The 19,563-nt window shown below is 41.7% G+C and overlaps 1 protein-coding gene across 1 annotated transcript in view; it reads left to right on the top strand.

The window, feature by feature from the left end:
- The window catches only part of NPAS3 (neuronal PAS domain protein 3), a 535,722-nt gene extending 516,405 nt beyond the window's left edge, over positions 1-19,317 (top strand). Inside the window, exon 10 of the mRNA XM_053697924.1 lies at positions 11,749-19,317. Within this exon, the coding sequence (XP_053553899.1) occupies positions 11,749-13,145 (1,397 nt within the window). The 3' untranslated portion in view covers positions 13,146-19,317. The remainder of the gene's footprint in view (positions 1-11,748) is intronic.
- Positions 19,318-19,563: the final 246 nt, after the last annotated feature.

Raw genomic sequence — 19,563 nt, 5'->3', positions numbered from 1 at the left:
ACAATCTGTCCCAGGGAATGAGCTTCCGCAGACCAGAGTGGGTCATTGTCACGACCGACGCCAGTCTAGTGGGCTGGGGCGCGGTCTGGGAATCCCTGAAAGCTCAGGGTCTATGGTCTCGGGAAGAGTCTCTTCTCCCGATAAACATTCTGGAACTGAGAGCGATATTCAATGCTCTCAGAGCTTGGCCTCAACTAGCAAAGGCCAAATTCATAAGGTTTCAATCAGACAACATGACGACCGTTGCATATATCAATCATCAGGGGGGAACAAGGAGTTCCCTGGCGATGAAAGAAGTGACCAAAATAATTCAATGGGCAGAGGATCACTCCTGCCACTTGTCTGCGATCCACATCCCAGGAGTGGAAAATTGGGAAGCGGATTTTCTGAGTCGTCAGACATTCCATCCGGGGGAGTGGGAACTCCATCCGGAAATCTTTGTCCAAATAACTCAATTATGGGGCATTCCAGACATGGATCTGATGGCGTCTCGTCAGAACTTCAAGGTTCCTTGCTACGGGTCCAGATCCAGGGATCCCAAGGCGACTCTAGTAGATGCACTAGTAGCACCTTGGACCTTCAACCTAGCTTATGTATTCCTACCGTTTCCTCTCATTCCCAGGCTGGTAGCCAGGATCAATCAGGAGAGGGCCTCGGTGATCTTGATAGCTCCTGCGTGGCCACGCAGGACTTGGTATGCAGACCTGGTGAATATGTCATCGGCTCCACCATGGAAGCTACCTTTGAGACAGGACCTTCTTGTTCAGGGTCCATTCGAACATCCGAATCTGGTTTCCCTCCAACTGACGGCTTGGAGATTGAACGCTTGATTTTATCAAAGCGTGGGTTTTCAGATTCTGTAATAGATACTCTGATTCAGGCTAGAAAGCCTGTAACTAGAAAAATTTACCATAAAATATGGAAAAAATATATCTGTTGGTGTGAATTCAAAGGATTCCCATGGAACAAGATAAAAATTCCTAAGATTCTATCCTTTCTACAAGAAGGTTTGGAGAAAGGATTATCTGCAAGTTCTCTAAAGGGACAGATCTCTGCTTTATCTGTTTTACTTCACAAAAGACTGGCAGCCGTGCCAGATGTTCAAGCATTTGTTCAGGCTCTGGTTAGGATCAAGCCTGTTTACAGACCTTTGACTCCTCCCTGGAGTCTAAATCTAGTTCTTTCAGTTCTTCAAGGGGTTCCGTTTGAACCTTTACATTCCATAGATATTAAGTTACTATCTTGGAAAGTTTTGTTTTTGGTTGCTATTTCTTCTGCTAGAAGAGTTTCAGAGTTATCTGCTCTGCAGTGTTCTCCGCCCTATCTGGTGTTCCATGCAGATAAGGTGGTTTTGCGTACTAAGCCTGGTTTTCTTCCGAAAGTTGTTTCTAACAAAAATATTAACCAGGAGATAGTTGTACCTTCTTTGTGTCCGAATCCAGTTTCAAAGAAGGAACTTTGTTACACAATTTGGACGTTGTCCATGCTCTAAAGTTCTATTTAGAGGCTACTAAAGATTTCAGACAATCATCTTCCTTGTTTGTTGTTTATTCTGGTAAAAAGAGAGGTCAAAAAGCGACTGCTACCTCTCTTTCCTTTTGGCTTAAAAGCATTATCCGATTGGCTTATGAGACTGCCGGACGGCAGCCTCCTGAAAGAATCACAGCTCACTCCACTAAGGCTGTGGCTTCCACATGGGCCTTCAAGAACGAGGCTTCTGTTGACCAGATATGTAAGGCAGCGACTTGGTCTTCACTGCACACTTTTGCCAAATTTTACAAATTTGATACTTTTGCTTCTTCGGAGGCTATTTTTGGGAGAAAGGTTTTGCAAGCTGTGGTGCCTTCCATTTAGGTAACCTGATTTGCTCCCTCCCTTCATCCGTGTCCTAAAGCTTTGGTATTGGTTCCCACAAGTAAGGATGACGCCGTGGACCGGACACACCAATGTTGGAGAAAACAGAATTTATGCTTACCTGATAAATTACTTTCTCCAACGGTGTGTCCGGTCCACGGCCCGCCCTGGTTTTTTAATCAGGTCTGATGAATTATTTTCTCTAACTACAGTCACCACGGTACCATATGGTTTCTCCTATATATATTTCCTCCTGTCCGTTGGTCGAATGACTGGGGTGGGCGGAGCCTAGGAGGGACTATATGGCCAGCTTTGCTGGGACTCTTTGCCATTTCCTGTTGGGGAAGAGAATATCCCACAAGTAAGGATGACGCCGTGGACCGGACACACCGTTGGAGAAAGTAATTTATCAGGTAAGCATAAATTCTGTTATTTAACATAAGAAAAGAGCGGTGTAGGTTACGCCCACAATGGACGGTCCTTCCATTTTTTGCGCGCCACTCCGTAGCGTTTCAGTTTATAGGGAGGGAAAGTGCGCATTAGATTTGACCGGTCTGTTCTAGAGTTGAAGCATTTTCTGCTTGAAAACAGCTGTTATTGTCGCTTCAAACGGATCGTCTGCAGACAGAAAAGTGTCTCTTATCGATCTTCAGTAAGGTAGGAGCACTTCAGCAGAGTGCTGAGGTGCAGAGGTTGAATTGAATTGTTTTTGCAACATAAGAAGACCGTTTTTGTATTAAACGTTATTTAATCTGTCAGTTTGCAAAATAAAAAGGTACCGTTTTGTATTTAAAGAGACAGTAACATTTTTTGTTCTCACTCAGTTTTTTCCAAATATTTTTCATAGAACAAAGTTTATTATTTGGTAAATTGTGTGCAAGCATGGATCAGGAGGACTTGCAAGATGTCACCTGTGCTTTATGTTTTGATGCTAATGTGGAACCACCAATCCCTTTCTGTACTTCATGTATTCAAAGGACTTTGAGTTATAGGGATAAGATTTTCTCAGAGCCAGTCTCTTCTAAGGCAGATGTTGTCCAAGAGTCCAATAATGAAGGTCAATTTATGCCGCAGCTTTCTCCCCAAACGTCCCAAATTTTACTGCCCTCTCAAGCAGTGCCTTGCGCCTCAGCTATAGTCCCTGCGGGGATTTTGTTACAGGACATAGCTTCTCTTATGTCTTTAACTATTTCTGATGCCCTGTCTGCCTTTCCTATGTTGCAGAGCAAACGTAAGAGAAAGGCCAGACATTCAGTAAGCAAGGTTTAAGATGAGATTGTTGCAGTGTTAGAGGTATCCTCCCAGCGACACGAAGAGGAGAGTACTGCAGTAGTTTCTGAAGGAGAAATTTCAGATTCAGAGGGTTTATTACCTCTGACAGACTCAGAGGTGGTATCTTTTAGATTTAAGCTTGATCACCTTCGTCTGTTACTCAGGGAGGTTTTGGTCACCACAGTGGTGGTTGTCCCTCAGAAGTCTAGTAAACTGGACAGATAATTTGAGGTTCCTTCCTATACAGATGTATTTCCAGTTCCTAAAAGAGCTACTGAAATCATTGCTAAGGCTTGGGAGAGACCGGGTATCCCCTTTTCTCCCTCTCTAATTTTTTAATTTTTTCTCTCCAGAAAACACCTTTATTTGGAAATTGGAAACAATACAAAGTAGCATACTATATGGAAACAACATGATGTAGTTACCCACAGCCCTTCCAGATGAGATTGTCCATAAAAGGGTCCATAGTTTTGATCTGTTGCAATGTTACTGGATTTAACCAGAAATGGAAGCATTGGCCAAAGGGTCCATGGGATAAAGCTTAACAAGAGAGGTAGCCTAAGGCCCCTCTCTCTTCCGGTTGAAAAAGTTATTTCCAGATAATACCATTTGTGTAACTGAAGATAAGTGAATTTATACATTTCCAATTCCAACATGCGTAATATTATAACAGTGTGTGATAATGCATTGCATACAACTTATACCATACTTTTCTTTATCCTATCCTACTTGATTCTCCATATGGGGGGGGGGGGTCTGGTCGGGAGAATTATTTGGGTAGATCGGAGCTATCCACATCCCTTGGGGTGTGGGACAGGGACTCCCAATAGAACTGGACTTCGTAGAAGAAGGCCATATTGCCATTTCTATAAAAGGAATATTCCTCCATTGATAGGAGTTCTGATGTATAGAGGGTCCACTCCTGTATCGTGGGAATACTTGCAGATTTCCATTTCTGGGCAATAAGTGCCTTCGCACTGTTTAGACTAATTTGTAGTAATTTCCATCTGATTTTACAGACTTTATCCTGTTTATAATTTAGGAGTGCAGTAAGGGGTGATAGCCTAAATGTACCCATTAGCTTCCACACTCCTGCAGAAAGGGAGTATCAGGTGGCAGTGCCACCATATATGTAGCATCATTCCTACGGCCCCGCATCCCCTCCAACAAGTGGCGCCCACTGCCGGGTAAATTTGTTTAATTCTTTCGGTTCTCCCTCTCCTATTTTTAAGAAAATGTTTCCAATAGCCGACTCTGTTAAGGAGGCTTGGCAAACTGTTCCTAAGGTAAAAGGAGCCGTCTCTACCTTAGCTAAAAGAACTACTATTCCCATAGTGGATAGTTGTGCTTTCAAAGACCCAATGGATAAGAAGTTATAGGGGTTACTCAAAAAGATTTATGTACACCAGGTTCTGCAGTGGCAACCGGCTGTGTGCATTGCCACCGTCACTAGTGCGGCGGCATATTGGTTTGATGCACTGTCTGAAGCTCTCAGGAATGAGACTTCTTTGGATGAGATCCAAGATAGGATAAAGGCTCTTAAGCTAGCCAATGCCTTTATTTCAGACGCTTCCCTTCAAGTTATCAAATTGGGAGCGAAGATATTGAGTTTCTCTATTTTAGCCCGCAGAGCCTTATGGTTAAAACCATGGTCTGCGGATGTGTCATCCAAGTGTAAGCTTTTAGCTATTCCTTACAAGGGGAAGACTTTGTTCGGACCTGATCTGAAGGAGATTATCTCTGATATCACGGGAGGTAAGGGTCATCTACTCCAGCAAGACAAGAGGAATAAACAAAAAGGACGACAAAGCAATTTTCGTTCCTTTCGAAATTTCAAAGGAAACTCTTCCTCTTCCTCCTCTAAGCAAGAACAGTCTAAACCCACATGGAGACCCAGTCATTCTTGGAACAAAGGAAAACAGTCCAAGAAGCCGGTCAGTGTCTCCATGAAGGGCATGCCCCGATCCGGGACCGGATCTGGGAGGGGGCAGACTCTCTCTTTTTTTCATTCAGGCTTTTTCTCGGGATGTCCAGGATCCCTGGGCAATAGAAATAGTGTCTCAGGGATACAAACTGGAGTTTAAAGTTTGTCCTCCCAGAGGCAGATTTCTCCTTTCAAGATTATCTGCAGACCAGACAAAGAGAGAGGCGTTCTTACACTGTGTAGGAGACCTCTCTGCTATGGGAGTGATTGTTCCCATTCCGTTATCTATTTTGTTACACAAACGTCTGGCGGATGTCCCAGATGTACAGTCTTTTTGTTAGGCCCTGGTCAGGATCAGGCCTGTGTTCAAACCAGTTACACCTCCATGGAGTCTTAATTTAGTTCTCAAAGTTCTTCAAGGGGCTCCATTTGAGCCTAATCAATCCTTAGATATTAAGTTGTTATCTTGGAAAGTTTTATTTCTTGTTGCTATTTCTTCTGCTCGGAGAGTGTCAGAGCTCTCGGCTTTGCAGTATGAGTCTCCTTATCTTATTTTCCATTCAGATAAGGTAGTTTTACGTACTAAACTAGAATTTCTTCCTAAGGTTGTTTCTGATCGAAACATCAATCAGGAGATTGTGGTTCCTTCCTTGTGTCCTAATCAGTCTTCTCCGAAGGAAAGACTTCTGCACAATTAGGACGTGGTCCGTGCTTTGAAGTTTTACTTACAGGCGACTAAGGACTTTCGTCAGTCTTCTTCTTTGTTTGTGATTTTCTCAGGAAAACGTAAGGAACAGAAAGCTATGGCTACTTCTCTTTCTTTTTGGCTGAAGAGTATCATACGTTATGCATATGAGACTGCTGGACAGCAGCCTCCCGAGAGAGTTACGGCTCATTCCACGAGGGCTGTTGCTTCCTCATTGGCGTTCAAAAATGAAGCTTCTGTGGAACAGATTTGCAAGACTGCGACTTGGTCCTCGCTTCACACTTTTTCAAAGTTCTACAAATTTGACACTTTTGCCTCGGCTGAGGCCGCTTTTGGGAGAAAGGTTCTTTATACAGTGGTGCCTTCAATTTAGGTTCCCTGTTTTGTCCCTCCTGTATCATCTGTGTACTCTAGCTTTGGTATTTAATCGCATTAGGAATTAAGATGATCCGTGGACTCATCGTTTCTTAAAAAAGAAAAGAAAATTTATGCTTACCTGATAAATGTTTTGTTTTTTTGACACAATGAGTCCACAGCCCGCCCTGTTCTTGTAAGACAGGTTGTTGGTTATTATAAACTTCAGACACCTCTGCACCTTGGCTTTTCCTTTCTCTTCCTAACTTCGGTCGAATGACTGGAGTGGGAGGGAAGGGAGGAGCTATTTAACAGCTCTGCTGTGGTGCTCTTAGCATCCTCCTGCTGACCAGGAGGTGAATATCCCATTAGTAATTAAGATGATCCGTGGACTCATTGTGTCAAAAAAGAAATAAATTTATCAGGTAAGCATAAATTTTCTTTTTTGTCTGTCCTTTTGTGGATATATCTTAGCTTTGGAGGAATCTGATACCACATTAGAAGGTTCCCCTCCTTCTGTACTGATTAATAATTCCTGTTTATATTGTGAGGAGGCCGTGGTTTGCCCGCCCGCTCAATTTTGTTCCATTTGCCCAAGCACTGTTCTAAAGTCTAAGAAGGGAGAGAAGCCTGCTAATACTCATAGCGCTATTAGCCCCTCTGAGCCGTCTACCTCTCAGGAATTTGTGTCCCGAGAGATTACTACCCTTTCTACACTTCCTGCTCCACATGCAGTTCCCCGTGGACCAACTAATCCTCCATCTGGAGGAGGCTTTTTTTCCTGTGGACTTTACTGCGTAGTTACAATCGGCAGTGTCTGTGGCCTTGAGTGCCTTACCTCCCTCTAGCAAACATAAGAGAAAGGTTAAACATAGTTCTCCTGACCTAGAGTCATCTAAATATTTGTCGGATTTAGCTACTATGTCCCAGCTATCCGAGGATAAGTTAACCTCTGTAGCTTAAGAGGGTGAACTTTCTGAGTCGGATACTTCAGTTTCTAAACCTCCTTCAGCGCAGGAACCCTCCTTTAGATTTAAAATTGAGCATCTGCGTTTTTCATTAAAGGAGGTTCTGTCTAGCATGCATAGTTGTAAGGGTCTGAGATGGAATCTGGCAAAAGGAATAATGTCCATACAGGACACCATGAGTAGTGTAGAAAGGGTAGTAATCTCTCGGGACACAGATTCCTGAGAGGTAGACGGCTCAGAGGGGCTAATAGCGCTATGAGTATTAGCAGGCTTGTCTCCCTTAGACTTTAGAACAGTGCTTGGGCAAATGGAACAAAATTTAGCAGGCGGGCAAACCACGGCCTCCTCACAATATAAACAGGAATTATTAATGAGTACAGAAGGAGGGGAACCTTCTAATGTGGTATCAAATTCCTCCAAAGCTAAGATATATCCACAGAAGGACAGACAAAAAAGAAAATTTATGCTTACCTGATAAATTTATTTCTTTTGTGACACTATGAGTCCACGGATCATCTTAATTACTAATGGGATATTCACCTCCTGGTCAGCAGGAGGAGGCAAAGAGCACCACAGCAGAGCTGTTAAATAGCTCCTCCCTTCCCTCCCACTCCAGTCATTCGACCGAAGTTAGGAAGAGAAAGGAAAAGCTAAGGTGCAGAGGTGTCTGAAGTTTATTATAACCAACAACCTGTCTTACAAGAACAGGGCGGGCCGTGGACTCATCGTGTCAAAAAAGAAATACATTTATCAGGTAAGCATAAATTTTATTTTTGGGGGGAACGAGAAGTCCCTTGGTGATGAAAGAAGTATCTCAGATACTAGAGTGGGCGGAGACTCACAGATGTACGCTGTCAGCGAACCACATTCCGGGTGTGGACAACTGGGAAGCAGACTTCCTCAGCAGGCAATCCTTTCACCCAGGAGAATGGTCTCTCCACCCCGAGGTGTTTGCAGAGATATGCAGCGAGTGTGAGATGCCGGAGATAGAGCTCATGGCATCCCGCCTCAATACCAAGCTACCCAGGTACGGATCGAGGTTGAGGGATCCTCAGGCGGAACTGATAGATGCCCTATCAGTACCATGGAGGTTCAGACTCATATATCTTTTTCCTCCATTACCGCTTCTCCCTCGTGTGGTGGCTCACTTCAAGCAGTAGCGAGCATCAGTGATTCTGATTGCTCCATGGTGGCCGCGAAGGACGTGGTTTGCGGATCTGGTGGGGATGTCCTCATCTCCTCAGTGGAGGTTACCTTGTTGCAGAGATCTGCTGATACAGAGTCCCTTCGTTCATCAAAATCTAGATTCTCTGAGGCTGACTGCGTGGAGATTGAACGCTTAGTCTTAGCCAAGAGAGGGTTTTCTGAGAGTGTTATCGACACTCTGGTTCAAGCTCATAAGCCAGTTACTCGTCGTATCTACCATAAAGTGTGGAGGACTTGTACTGGTGTGAAGAGCGTGACTTTTCCTGGCATAAGGTTAAGGTTGCCAGAATTTTATCTTTTCTCTAGGATGGACTGGAGAAGGGTCTATCTGCTAGTTCCCTGAAGGGACAGATATCGGCCCTGTCGGTGCTTCTGCACAAGAGATTGGCTGAGCTTCCAGATGTGCAGTCCTTTAAGGCTCTGACTAGGATCAGCCCTGTGTTTAGATCTGGGGCTCCGCCTTGGAGCCTCAATCTTGTTCTGAGTGTTTTTCAGCAGGCTCCCTTTGAGCCCATGCATACTGTTGATATTAAATTGTTATCTTGGAAGGTTCTTTTTTTTGTTGGCTATTGTCTCTGCGCGCAGAGTTTCTGAGATTTCTGCTTTACAATGTGACCCCCCTTATTTTGTTTTCCATGCTGATTAAGCGGTTTTACATACTAAATTAGGGTTCCTCCCTAAGGTGGTGTAGGATTGTAACATTAAACTAAAAATTGTTGTTCCTTCTTTGTGTCCTAATCCTTCTTCAGTGAAGGAACGCTTGCTTCCCAATCTAGATGTGGTTCGTGCCTTGAAGTTCTATCTTCAGGCTACTAAGGAATTCAGACAATCTTCCTCTTTGTTTGTCATCTATACGGGGAAGCGTAAGGGGCAGAAGGCTACTACGACTTCTCTATCTTTCTGGTTGAGGAGTGTCATCCGCTTAGCTTGTCTGGGGTGTTAGAAAAAAAATGGCACTGAAAAATGCCTTTACATTGCGGTCTATGGGAAACTGTGTGTTCCCTGTAAATATATATGTATATTCTTATTATATTTAGGTGTTAATATATAAACACATAAATATATATGTATATAATCATATATATTTACAATTTGCTGCCGTTGTTGCGCTACTTACCCCCTTCGCTGCGCTAGTTCTTTTGCTCATTGTAGCCTATGGAAGCAAGCTCTATTCTCCACTCGAAATCTGGCTCAAAATGTTTTTTTCCTGATTCAGATTGAGAATACGATTTTAAACAAGTTACTTCTATTATCTAATGTGCTTCATTCTCTTGGTATCTTTTGTTGATGAAGCAGCAATGCACTACTGGGCGCTAGCTGAATTCATTGGGTGAGCCAATAACCTGAGGCATATATGTGCAGCCACCAATCAGCAGCTCCTGACTCTACCTAGGTATCCCTTTCAACAAAGTATAACAAGAGAACAAAACAAAACTCTATTTTGAGGGCATTTGGGTCACTTTTAAAAAAATAACTAGAGATTTAATCTCTGGTTAATTTTCGGAGCTCTAATTGGTACCTTGAGCTTGCGGTAGCAATAAGCAGCCACTTGTAATTTAGTGCTCCATTTGTAATCTAGCCCATATATTCTAAAAGTGCTTTGTCTGTTAAAGTGCAAGGAATGATTTGCATGGGGAAACTCACAGGTAAAACATTAAAACTAATAAGTAAATGGAATTAGTTCAAAATCTTAAAAATAGCATAAGAATTTAGATGTGAAATGACATGATGCTATTATTATTATTTTTTTACCTAACAGTCTTCGCACAACTCATCTGTGGGATAGATAGCACAAGCATAGTTCTTAAACAGAGGCAACCTCCACATGAATGAAAAATATTTTTTTTTAAAGCCCAGAGAAATCAAATTTTCAAGAAACAAAAAGACTGTAAAGCATTTTAAATCTTTTAGATGCAACAAAGAAAACGAGACAAATCTAGTATTATTTTACTGAATACTGGAATGCATAAATAATCAATGAACTGTATTACAATCTTTTTGTTTGAGTAAATAGTAATGATAGTCAGTGGCGTCACTAGGGTTGGTGTCACCCGGTGCGGTAAGTTATGGTGTAACCCCCCCCACACACACACAGAAAGCAGACACATACAAACACTCAGACACACTCAAAAACACACTCAGATGCACACACAAACACTCGGAAACACACACATAAAAGCACACACAGAAAAACACTCAGGCACACACACAAACACTTAGACACACACACACACAAAAACACTCACACACACACACACAAAAACACTGAGACACACACACACACAAACACTCAGACACACACACAAAAACACTGACACACACACACATACAAAAACACTCAGGCGCACACACACAAACACTTAGACACACATACACAAAAACACTGAGACACACACACACACACAAAAACTCAGACACACACACATACAAAATATGTAAACTGCACTGCATTAATTATAAAGTTCATGCCTAGAGCTGCTCCCTGGTTCAGCAGAGCATCAAATGAAAGATAAACAGAGCACTCTAAAATAAATCACTAAAGAAAAGGTTTAGGCGCGCAAACTATGAAAATTCTGCTCTCTGACTCTGTTCCAAGTCTGTCAGTGCACAGCCCCGGGCCGCGTGCCTACCACTTCTTATGGTCAATCACCTCTGCACTCTGCCCACCCCCAGACCCCCGCCCACCCTCCCCTCCTACCTCTTCAGTGTGCACTTAGTGTACCGTAACTGTACCGGTCTGGTGGGCATCGTACATGGCTCCTTCACTTTAGAGACAGTGTCAGACAGTCATGCGGTCAGGTGCCAGGCATCCCCCTCACGATTTCCCAGTTCCCGTTTAGAGAGACAGCACAGCAGTGAGTGACTCCACTGCTCCACACGTCACTGAGCAGTGAGCAGGTTTAGGCTAGCAGCACAACTTTGCAAGCCCCACGGCACGCCCACAACATTCATAGTGAAATTGGGAAGGGGAGGAGTAAAGTACAAACAAGCAAAAGCAGCCAGGAAAACTATTTGTGGAAATTGCAGCGCTGGCTCAAGGGGCAAAAAAATTAAGTGTCTACAACTTCCCCAGTCCCACTAATGTTCACAAATCCTGGCCACTCTAATAAAACAATCTATGCATCTCTACATTGTATTTCTTTTAATTTCAATAAAATTTGGTGGTGTCACCCCCTGGAGGGTGTCACCCGGGTGCGGCCCGCACCCCCCTAGTGACGCCACTGATGATAATTCTGCAGGTTGAAGTGTTGAAAGTCTATTAACAATCCACAAGACCCTTAACATATAACTTTATTAACATATTCCTGTTTGTACATTTGCTGCTGATATAGAACTTTCTGAACAGTTAGGGTCTTCTTTACTATAGTTCTAATTTCAAATAGTTATAATGGGAAATGCAGATCTTTAAGAGGTCAATGAGTGGTTCATTCATGCAAACTAATTCTCTTATTTAACCTCCACAGAAGACAATGAGAACCCCAAGTCAGATGGTAAGGGCAATCTTTCAGAGCAGAGTGAGGATCCAGAGCCCGACCGCAAGCAGCCAGGACCACACTCAGATCCTGATATGAACTGTGATGAGGACGCCAACAGCTCCAGCGATGCTTGCAGTGAGGAAAGTGAAGAGAGTGAGGACTGTGAGCTTAGGAAGGCAGAAGAAGAAATGGAACAAGGTGGACTTGGACCTCTTGGAGGCATAAGTGCACTTGGGGCAATGGGCCCTATGCACATCAAGGTGGAAAGATACACTGAGAGTGAGACAGATGTGCATGGACCAGAGTCCCTGAGTTCTGACAGTGCTAAGGACTCTGAAAGTGTAGAAGAGGAGGAGGATGAAGAGAGGGGAGTACGAGTCACTGGGTTGTTGAGCAGACACCAGAGAAGAAAAAGGAGGCGGAGAAATGGTGCTGGGCCTTGCGGAGGGCGCAGGAGGCGTCTTTCTGGTGGCTCTAGTCCAGGAGGTATAGAAAGTGCATTGGGAGATCCCCCAAGATTGCTTCCCACCAGCCCTCCTCCCACAGGCAGCTGCTCTTCTTCCTCTGTGTTGAAAATTAAAACGGAAATGTCAGAGCCAATTAACTTTGATAATGACAGCAGCATTTGGAATTTTCCCCCAAACCGTGAGATCTCTCGCAATGAATCCCCCTACAGTATGACCAAGCCTCCTACAGGGGGTGAGCACTTCTCTCCTTCTCCCTCTTCTGCTGCTGCCCCCCCAGCCCTCCATGTCTCCATCCCGGACTCTGTTCTCACACCCCCAGGAGGGGCAGAGGGAGCCGGACGTAGTAAATCTCAGTTTGCTGGACCCTCAGGTGGCCTGGCTCCAGTCAACTCAGACCCCCTGTCCCCTCCACTGTCTGCCTCCCCCAGAGAGAAGCTCCCCCAGTCAGGTGGTCCCTCTAATTCCCTACTGTATGCAGGGGAGCTGGAGGCTCTACAGAGGCTTCAGGCAGGCAATGTGGTCTTGCCTCTAGTGCACCGCGTGGCAGGAACACTAGCGGCCACAGGAAGCAGTGGACAGAGGGTGTACACTACGGGCACCATCCGCTATGCCCCAGCAGAGGTAACACTAGCCATGCAGGGCAATCTCCTCCCAAATGCCCACCCTGTGAACTTTGTAGATGTGAATGGCCCGGGCTTTGGACTGGACCCTAAAACCCCTATGGAGATGTTGTATCATCACGTGCATCGGTTAAATATGTCTGGGCCATTTGGAGGAGCTGTCACAGGCGCTGGCCTCACCCAGGTGCCTGCCGCCAGCGTCTTTACCACTGCTGAGGGTATTTTCTCCTCCCTCCCATTCCCAGTATACAGCAATGGTATTCACTCAGCACAGACTCTAGAACGGAAAGAGGACTGAGAGACCAGAGGAAATGATTGAGAGATGGAGGAGGAGAAGGACAGACTTCAGAGAGTACTGGAGAAAGGACATTATAATGGAATGTAGATGAATGTACTGGTATGAGGGGCAGCTTAAAACTGCCCTTAAGTCTCCTCCACTGTTGTCTAATCCAAAGCCGTTATGGGAGGGGGTCTTTCCAAGTCAGTCAAATGTGTAATGATCCTCCTCAAAGCATTCTGGGACCAGAAGCACTGTCTTCCGCACCACACTTCACGGCTGCAAAGTATCCCAGTCCCTTCTCCCATTTTGCGGCTTTGGTTTAGGTAACCGGTACCTCTCATGGGGACCGCGGCACTGTGCCCGCTGCTCCGTTGTTTTGAGGAAGGGGCAGCGGCTGTGTTCTGATCCTTTACAACCTAAAATATTCCAGCACTTTGACTCACATCTAGAATTGCCCCTGGAATCCTTAACGAGCCCCCTCATCCCCTCTTTTAACCCCCCCTTTAACAATGTTCCAAGGTATAGATCACAGGTTCCCATTTAGATTGTTTCTTTGTGATTTTGGGATCTGTCCCTCCTTACTGCTTGAGTTTATAGAGATTAATACATTTGCTGCCCGAGGGACCACATTGGCAGTGCACTGTAAGGGGTTCATACTACTTGCACTACAGTTTACTATAACTTCTTTGTCCTGAAATGACTGCTCTGTAATATGTCCCTAGCCCCTACAGCACTATAAGGGTAAAACAGGCTCTAAGATTGGTGTGGATTAATGAACCAAGATACCTTGCCACATGGCATTTGTCCCTGTATTTATTAACATACACATACATGCGTGTCACATGCAGGAAAGAAAGTACTTCCCATCCAAAACTCTCACCCATTACAAGGTGGGTTTTATCTACAATTTTCTTTCCTACAACACAAAAGTGATAGGCAGAATAGTTTGTAGGAAATAGTAACTATTCAAGTCAATGTGTAAACTGTTTGCCAGGTCTGAGAGAGGCACAGCCCTATTAAGTTGTCTAACTCATGTCTACTTATGACCAGATGTCCCAGGGCTCTGTGCCATATTGCAAGCACACTAAATGTAGTGCCTGTGAAATAAATACCTCCTATACTGCAATTAAATACTTCTCAGTCTCTCATCCTAAATAGGCCACTATGGAAATATAAGGATTATAGGAAAAGTTTAGGGTATCTGTTTTTTTTCTCTGTTTGAATGACTTATCTGCCTCCTTGCATAGGATATTATAACTAATAGAGAATGGGGAATGTTAATTATTTGATGCTCAAAGAACCTAATCTTCAAAAATCAGGAGACAAATGGGATTTTTTGTTTTGTTTATAGTGAGCTGAAGCACTTGAATGGTTAACTGATCATGTTAGCAAATTGATCACAATCCTTTAGGAAATCTTATCAAATTATTTATCTACAAAAATCCCCATATACTTTAATAGTGAATTTTGTAGAAAAATAATTAGATAAACCTTTCTAAACGATTTGGATCTACCTCATGGTTAGAAGGTGTTGGTATAGGACCTATAATAAGGAAGGCTATGAGCAGCAGTAGTGAGAGGATTTAAATGATCAGGGTGAACTGGCGTTAGGGTGTGAGTTATATGCATACATGGGAATTATCACACTGAGCACACCTTAAAGGGACATGAAACACAATTTTTCTTTGATGATTGAGATAGAGCATGTGATTTTAAACAACTTTCCAATTTATCTCTATTATCTAATTTGTTTTGTTCTCTTTGTTGAAAAGCTCAAGAGGTGCTGATTGGTGGCTGCACATACATGCCTCATGTTATTGGCTCACCGATGTGCACTGCTGTTTCTTCAACAAAGGATAACAAGAGAATGAAGCAAATTAGTTAGAAGTAAATTGGAAAGTTGTTTAAAATGAAATATTCTATCTAAACTTTATCATAATATAAAAATTTGGTTTCATGCCCTCTTTAAGTCTTGGAGGGAAGTAAACACTTTTGTTTTCAAAGTACAGCTTTGAATTAGCCACAAACTCACACTCAAACAGACAAAAACACCCCCAGACCTGACATTTTCACTAATTTACATATACAGGAACATCGGTCAACACTTTAATACCCATTTGAGGCTTAGAGATGGACTATTACATTCAGAATAATGGACTGTGACATTCCAGAGACCCATATACAAAGAGATTCCTGTACACACTACTTTTCAGAACAACATTTTGTACATCATTGGCCTATATATTCTTAATAACAAGCCTTAGAACAGGTATATAACCAGCTATCCCAAGAGACAGGTATATGGCTAGGAACACAAATAAATAGGTGAGATATCTGACCAGTCATTCCTTATATATATATATGCTGCAAGTATAAAGCCAATAATCATAATTATTCATAGTCACCATCTTTCATAACTTTATCCCCTTTTAGTTTGCTTATTTTATGGTATTCCCTGTGAATGTTTACAGGCTCCATCTCTAATTTTGTATTGCCCTCTGTTTTTTGTACCCATTGCTCTGTCACTTAACACCACCAACCTGTTGTGTGTCCAGCTAGTCATTTTGTGTTTTATTTCCTCTGGATCCCCTTCTGATTTTATTTTTACTGATTTTGCTGCTGCCTTCTCTGAGCCGACCATTTTGTGAAGAGAGATAGGAGAAGTTAGGATAGTTAATAATGAATTTGTATTAGGAGTTTAGAGGATTTGCTACGTATAGCAAACTGGAGAACATTATAACGAGCTGCTTAAGAAAAAAAGGAATCACTTAAGATTCTGAGAAAAACATGACTTTGGGTTATGCTTATAGTAAATCTAATGTTGAATGTCAGTGATCATTGTTACCTCATCTCTAATATTAGGGAGAATTTAAAGGTGTATTATGAAGGATAAAACAGCTAGGGATTATGTTATATGTTTATTTAAAGCAATTAGCACAAAATAAGATGTTGCACTGTTTAGTAAAGAGTTCTGCCAGCTCTGTGTATATGACTAAAACGTTTGTGGTGTCTGTAATACGTTCTTTTATAATGGTGGAGTTTCAGACGTCATATTTGTTAATGAATGTATCATAGTTTTGCAATGGTAGGAAGCGCCAGTGCTCAAGTGCCAATCAGTGTCTGTAATATTACCAAGATAATCATTGTCATCCTTAAATATATGCTGCTGACTTACCATGTATGATTAAAATGCATTATTACATTAATCTGTATAGTAATATCAAGAGGGGTGTGAACGTTGTAGCAGGGGAGACATTGCAGAGCTCTGAAATGCCCCAAACAAAATCTGTGAACATCCTTTGAGTCATTGAATCATAGACTAGTGTAATGTGACTCTAAATTGAAAGTTGTCACTGTTCCCCTGTATGATAATGTATCATTACAGGTGGAATAAAGTAAATCTAAAGCTTACCCAGTTTCCTCAGGGGTTATTTACCCATAAGCCAACTACTCCCATACCTAAGGTAGCATCAGTTGAGGAGGCAGCAGAAATCACTTGGGACTATTTAACATAAAGTATCTTTATTGCTTTAACCTTTTGTTGTAATGACACCCCACATAGTACATGTGCAAAATAACCTAGCTACTGTCATCTAGCAAAGTGGAAGAGAAGCCTCAGTGTGGGGGAAGTAGATAAAAAAATAAGTTGTAGAGGTGTTAGATGAGGCGTAGGCTAATATAAATCCTAAACATGTTCCTCATCCAGCTTCACCTTAATAACCCCTCCAGTGCTTCACTCATTGCAGCAATCTTACCTCTTTCTTTAAGTGCTAGAATGTCTCCAGTATCAAGGCGGCAGCTATAAGGGCATTCCATATAGAGGGAGGAGTCTTTCAAATTTCAGATTACAATACTAGCTCTCATGTCCCACTTGATCGTTACATGTCCCTAGCAGGGGTCTCTAGAAATTTACAGCAGTGTTATTAACCTATCCCCTATGTTTGCCCCTTATTTTTTATTTCATTCTTTCCCTGTATGTGCCGTAATGTCACACTACGCTTTCAAATCCACGTTCAGAACCAGTTCTACTTGAGAATGAAATATATGTTATATATCCACAAATATATATTTATATATATATATCTATCCCAGTATGGAGGGGGGATTACAACAAAATTGAAAAGTGAATTGCTAACAAGACAGAGAGAAAAAAACTTTTTCCAACTTAATGGAAAATTAAAAAGGGGGATTTTTTCTATTTCCTTTTTTTCCCGTCCATGTGGCAGCTTATCTGTAAACATCCAATACCAGGTGTGAGACTCTGTATCGTGTTGCTTTGTGTATAAAAAAAAAGTCAAAAAAGGAAAATGGTAAAAAAAAAAAAGGAAAAAAATTTCCAAGTGTCTTTCTAGCTGTCAGTCTCATTCCAATTTCAGCGTGTTACAATATACAGTATATTCTAAGCTAATGTGAGTGTTGATATCTGTCGTCTTTCTCTGTGCTATGAAATCTGTAGTCCGGTCTGTCACGTTCTTTACTCCCTGTGTGTCAGTGAATCGGTGGTACCTGGGGGCTCGTGGATGTTCGTATAGTGGCAACACTGCTTTCACTGTCAGTACACCCTATGGGTAATTTTGCTCTTTATTTTTTGATTTGCCAATCGCTTTTACTGTTGTGAAATTTCAATACTGTCTTAACTACTGTTCTGTAACTTCACCTGTGTCCTGTGTCCGTCTCTCCCATAAAAACCTTTCCAAAAGGAAGCCTGCATATGTTGTGTGAGAGAGGGAAGGGCGTTGCCATGTTTTCTCTTTGCCATGTTTTCTCACATTGTCCATCCATTTCCGGGGCACTTTTATCTCTACAGAGAGCCTGGAAATGGGTGTAAACAATAGTGGGTTTTACAACTATCTATGTTCTCTTTTATACACATACACAATACATGCATGCACCACTGTCTCTGGCAGAGGACAAGTCAATAATAAATCTGAGATTTCCCCCCATTAAAATTAATGCTAACGTTCAATATCTTTATATATCATTAACCCATTTTATGTTGTGGTCTCCTTAATGTTTTCTCCACTTTGACAATAAAATATATACATCATTTTTAAATCAAGCATTTTTCGACTTTCATTTGGATGCATTATTTCCATACAGTTTGGCACGTGACAATACGTAGTCTCATTTTACTTACTCCCCTCGAGTGTCTTACTGCACTGACAGAAATATGCCAGGGCCCCTGTGGCCCTCTTTCTACAAGTTTCCATTTTGATATGTCCAGAAGGCAACAATTCTTATTTTCTTGTTAATACTAAATCTCTGCCAGAGAACAGACCAGTAACCCCAGGGTCTAGATGTATCTGGAGCTAGAACCTATACATCTATGGAGTTACATTCTAGTATAACTCCTTTCTTTTAAGAAGGACAATGTGGCTGAACACATTAATACCTATAATGTCTCACTTCAAAGGTTTGCATTTTATCCCTTGTCTTCCATCTTTGTTTCCTGTTTTATTTTTTCTTCCAGTTTCTTTTTCTGTTATGTTTTTTTATTTCTGGAATTTTTAAAAATAAATGTTTGTGTTGTGTCAAAAGATTAAAAAATAATAATATTAATAATATTAATAAACTATTGAAAAATTCTGGTTATTTCAGTTAAGCGAATTTAACAGCTGCTTTCAAAATAAATTGTCTGACAATTTGCAAAAAGAATGACAAAAAAAGTCATTTTTTATTTGTGACAATGTGTCTGTGTTTTTAACTATTTCTTGTACAATAATAAGAGATCTTTATGAGGTTGGTGCCATGTTTGGTGAATATATAAAAGGAAGAAAGGAGAAATAATATAAAATAGAAAGAACTGTTCCTGTGAACCTAAGCAGTGTTACCAACTTAAACGTTAAAAAAAATACATATTATATATATTAAAACGTTTAAAAAGTGCGAAAGTTATGGGTACGTTTTATTGTGTTTTAAAAACTAACTCAGTTTAACTCGACGTGCCTCATCTGTTGTATAAAAAAGAGAGAACATTATTTTTCCATTAACCATCAAATTAATAAGGTGCAGAAAAATGGTGAAATGAGCAAAAAATCTGTACATAATTTCATTTTTTTTAAAACAAGGTTCTTTTTATACTTTTGTAGGCCTGCTTACACACCATACATACTGTCTTTTATGTAAATTAATTTTTTGATTCATCTGGCAGGTACCATTTTCATAATAAACTTTACATTTTGGATTTGTTTGCAGTTTTGGCATCTTTTATTTCGTGCATTAACACCATCTTTATCAGGGAAAACATAATGAAAATGTAGTGTTTTCAAAACTCTCTTCACTTATTAATATTAAAGTGATTAGATCTGGAAATGAGCAGCGATGTCATTCTCTGAAGATCAGCTCCATCTTTCTCTGAAGAGTGGCCGATAGACAACTGAGACACAGTGTTTCCAATAATCTACACAAATAAAAATATATTTCTATATTATACTCT

Source organism: Bombina bombina, chromosome 1 (assembly GCF_027579735.1).
Source record: "Bombina bombina isolate aBomBom1 chromosome 1, aBomBom1.pri, whole genome shotgun sequence".
In the NCBI taxonomy this organism is placed as follows: Eukaryota; Metazoa; Chordata; class Amphibia; order Anura; family Bombinatoridae; genus Bombina; species Bombina bombina.
Note: the sequence above shows the minus strand (reverse complement) of the source record. Positions and strands in the feature narration are given on the sequence as shown.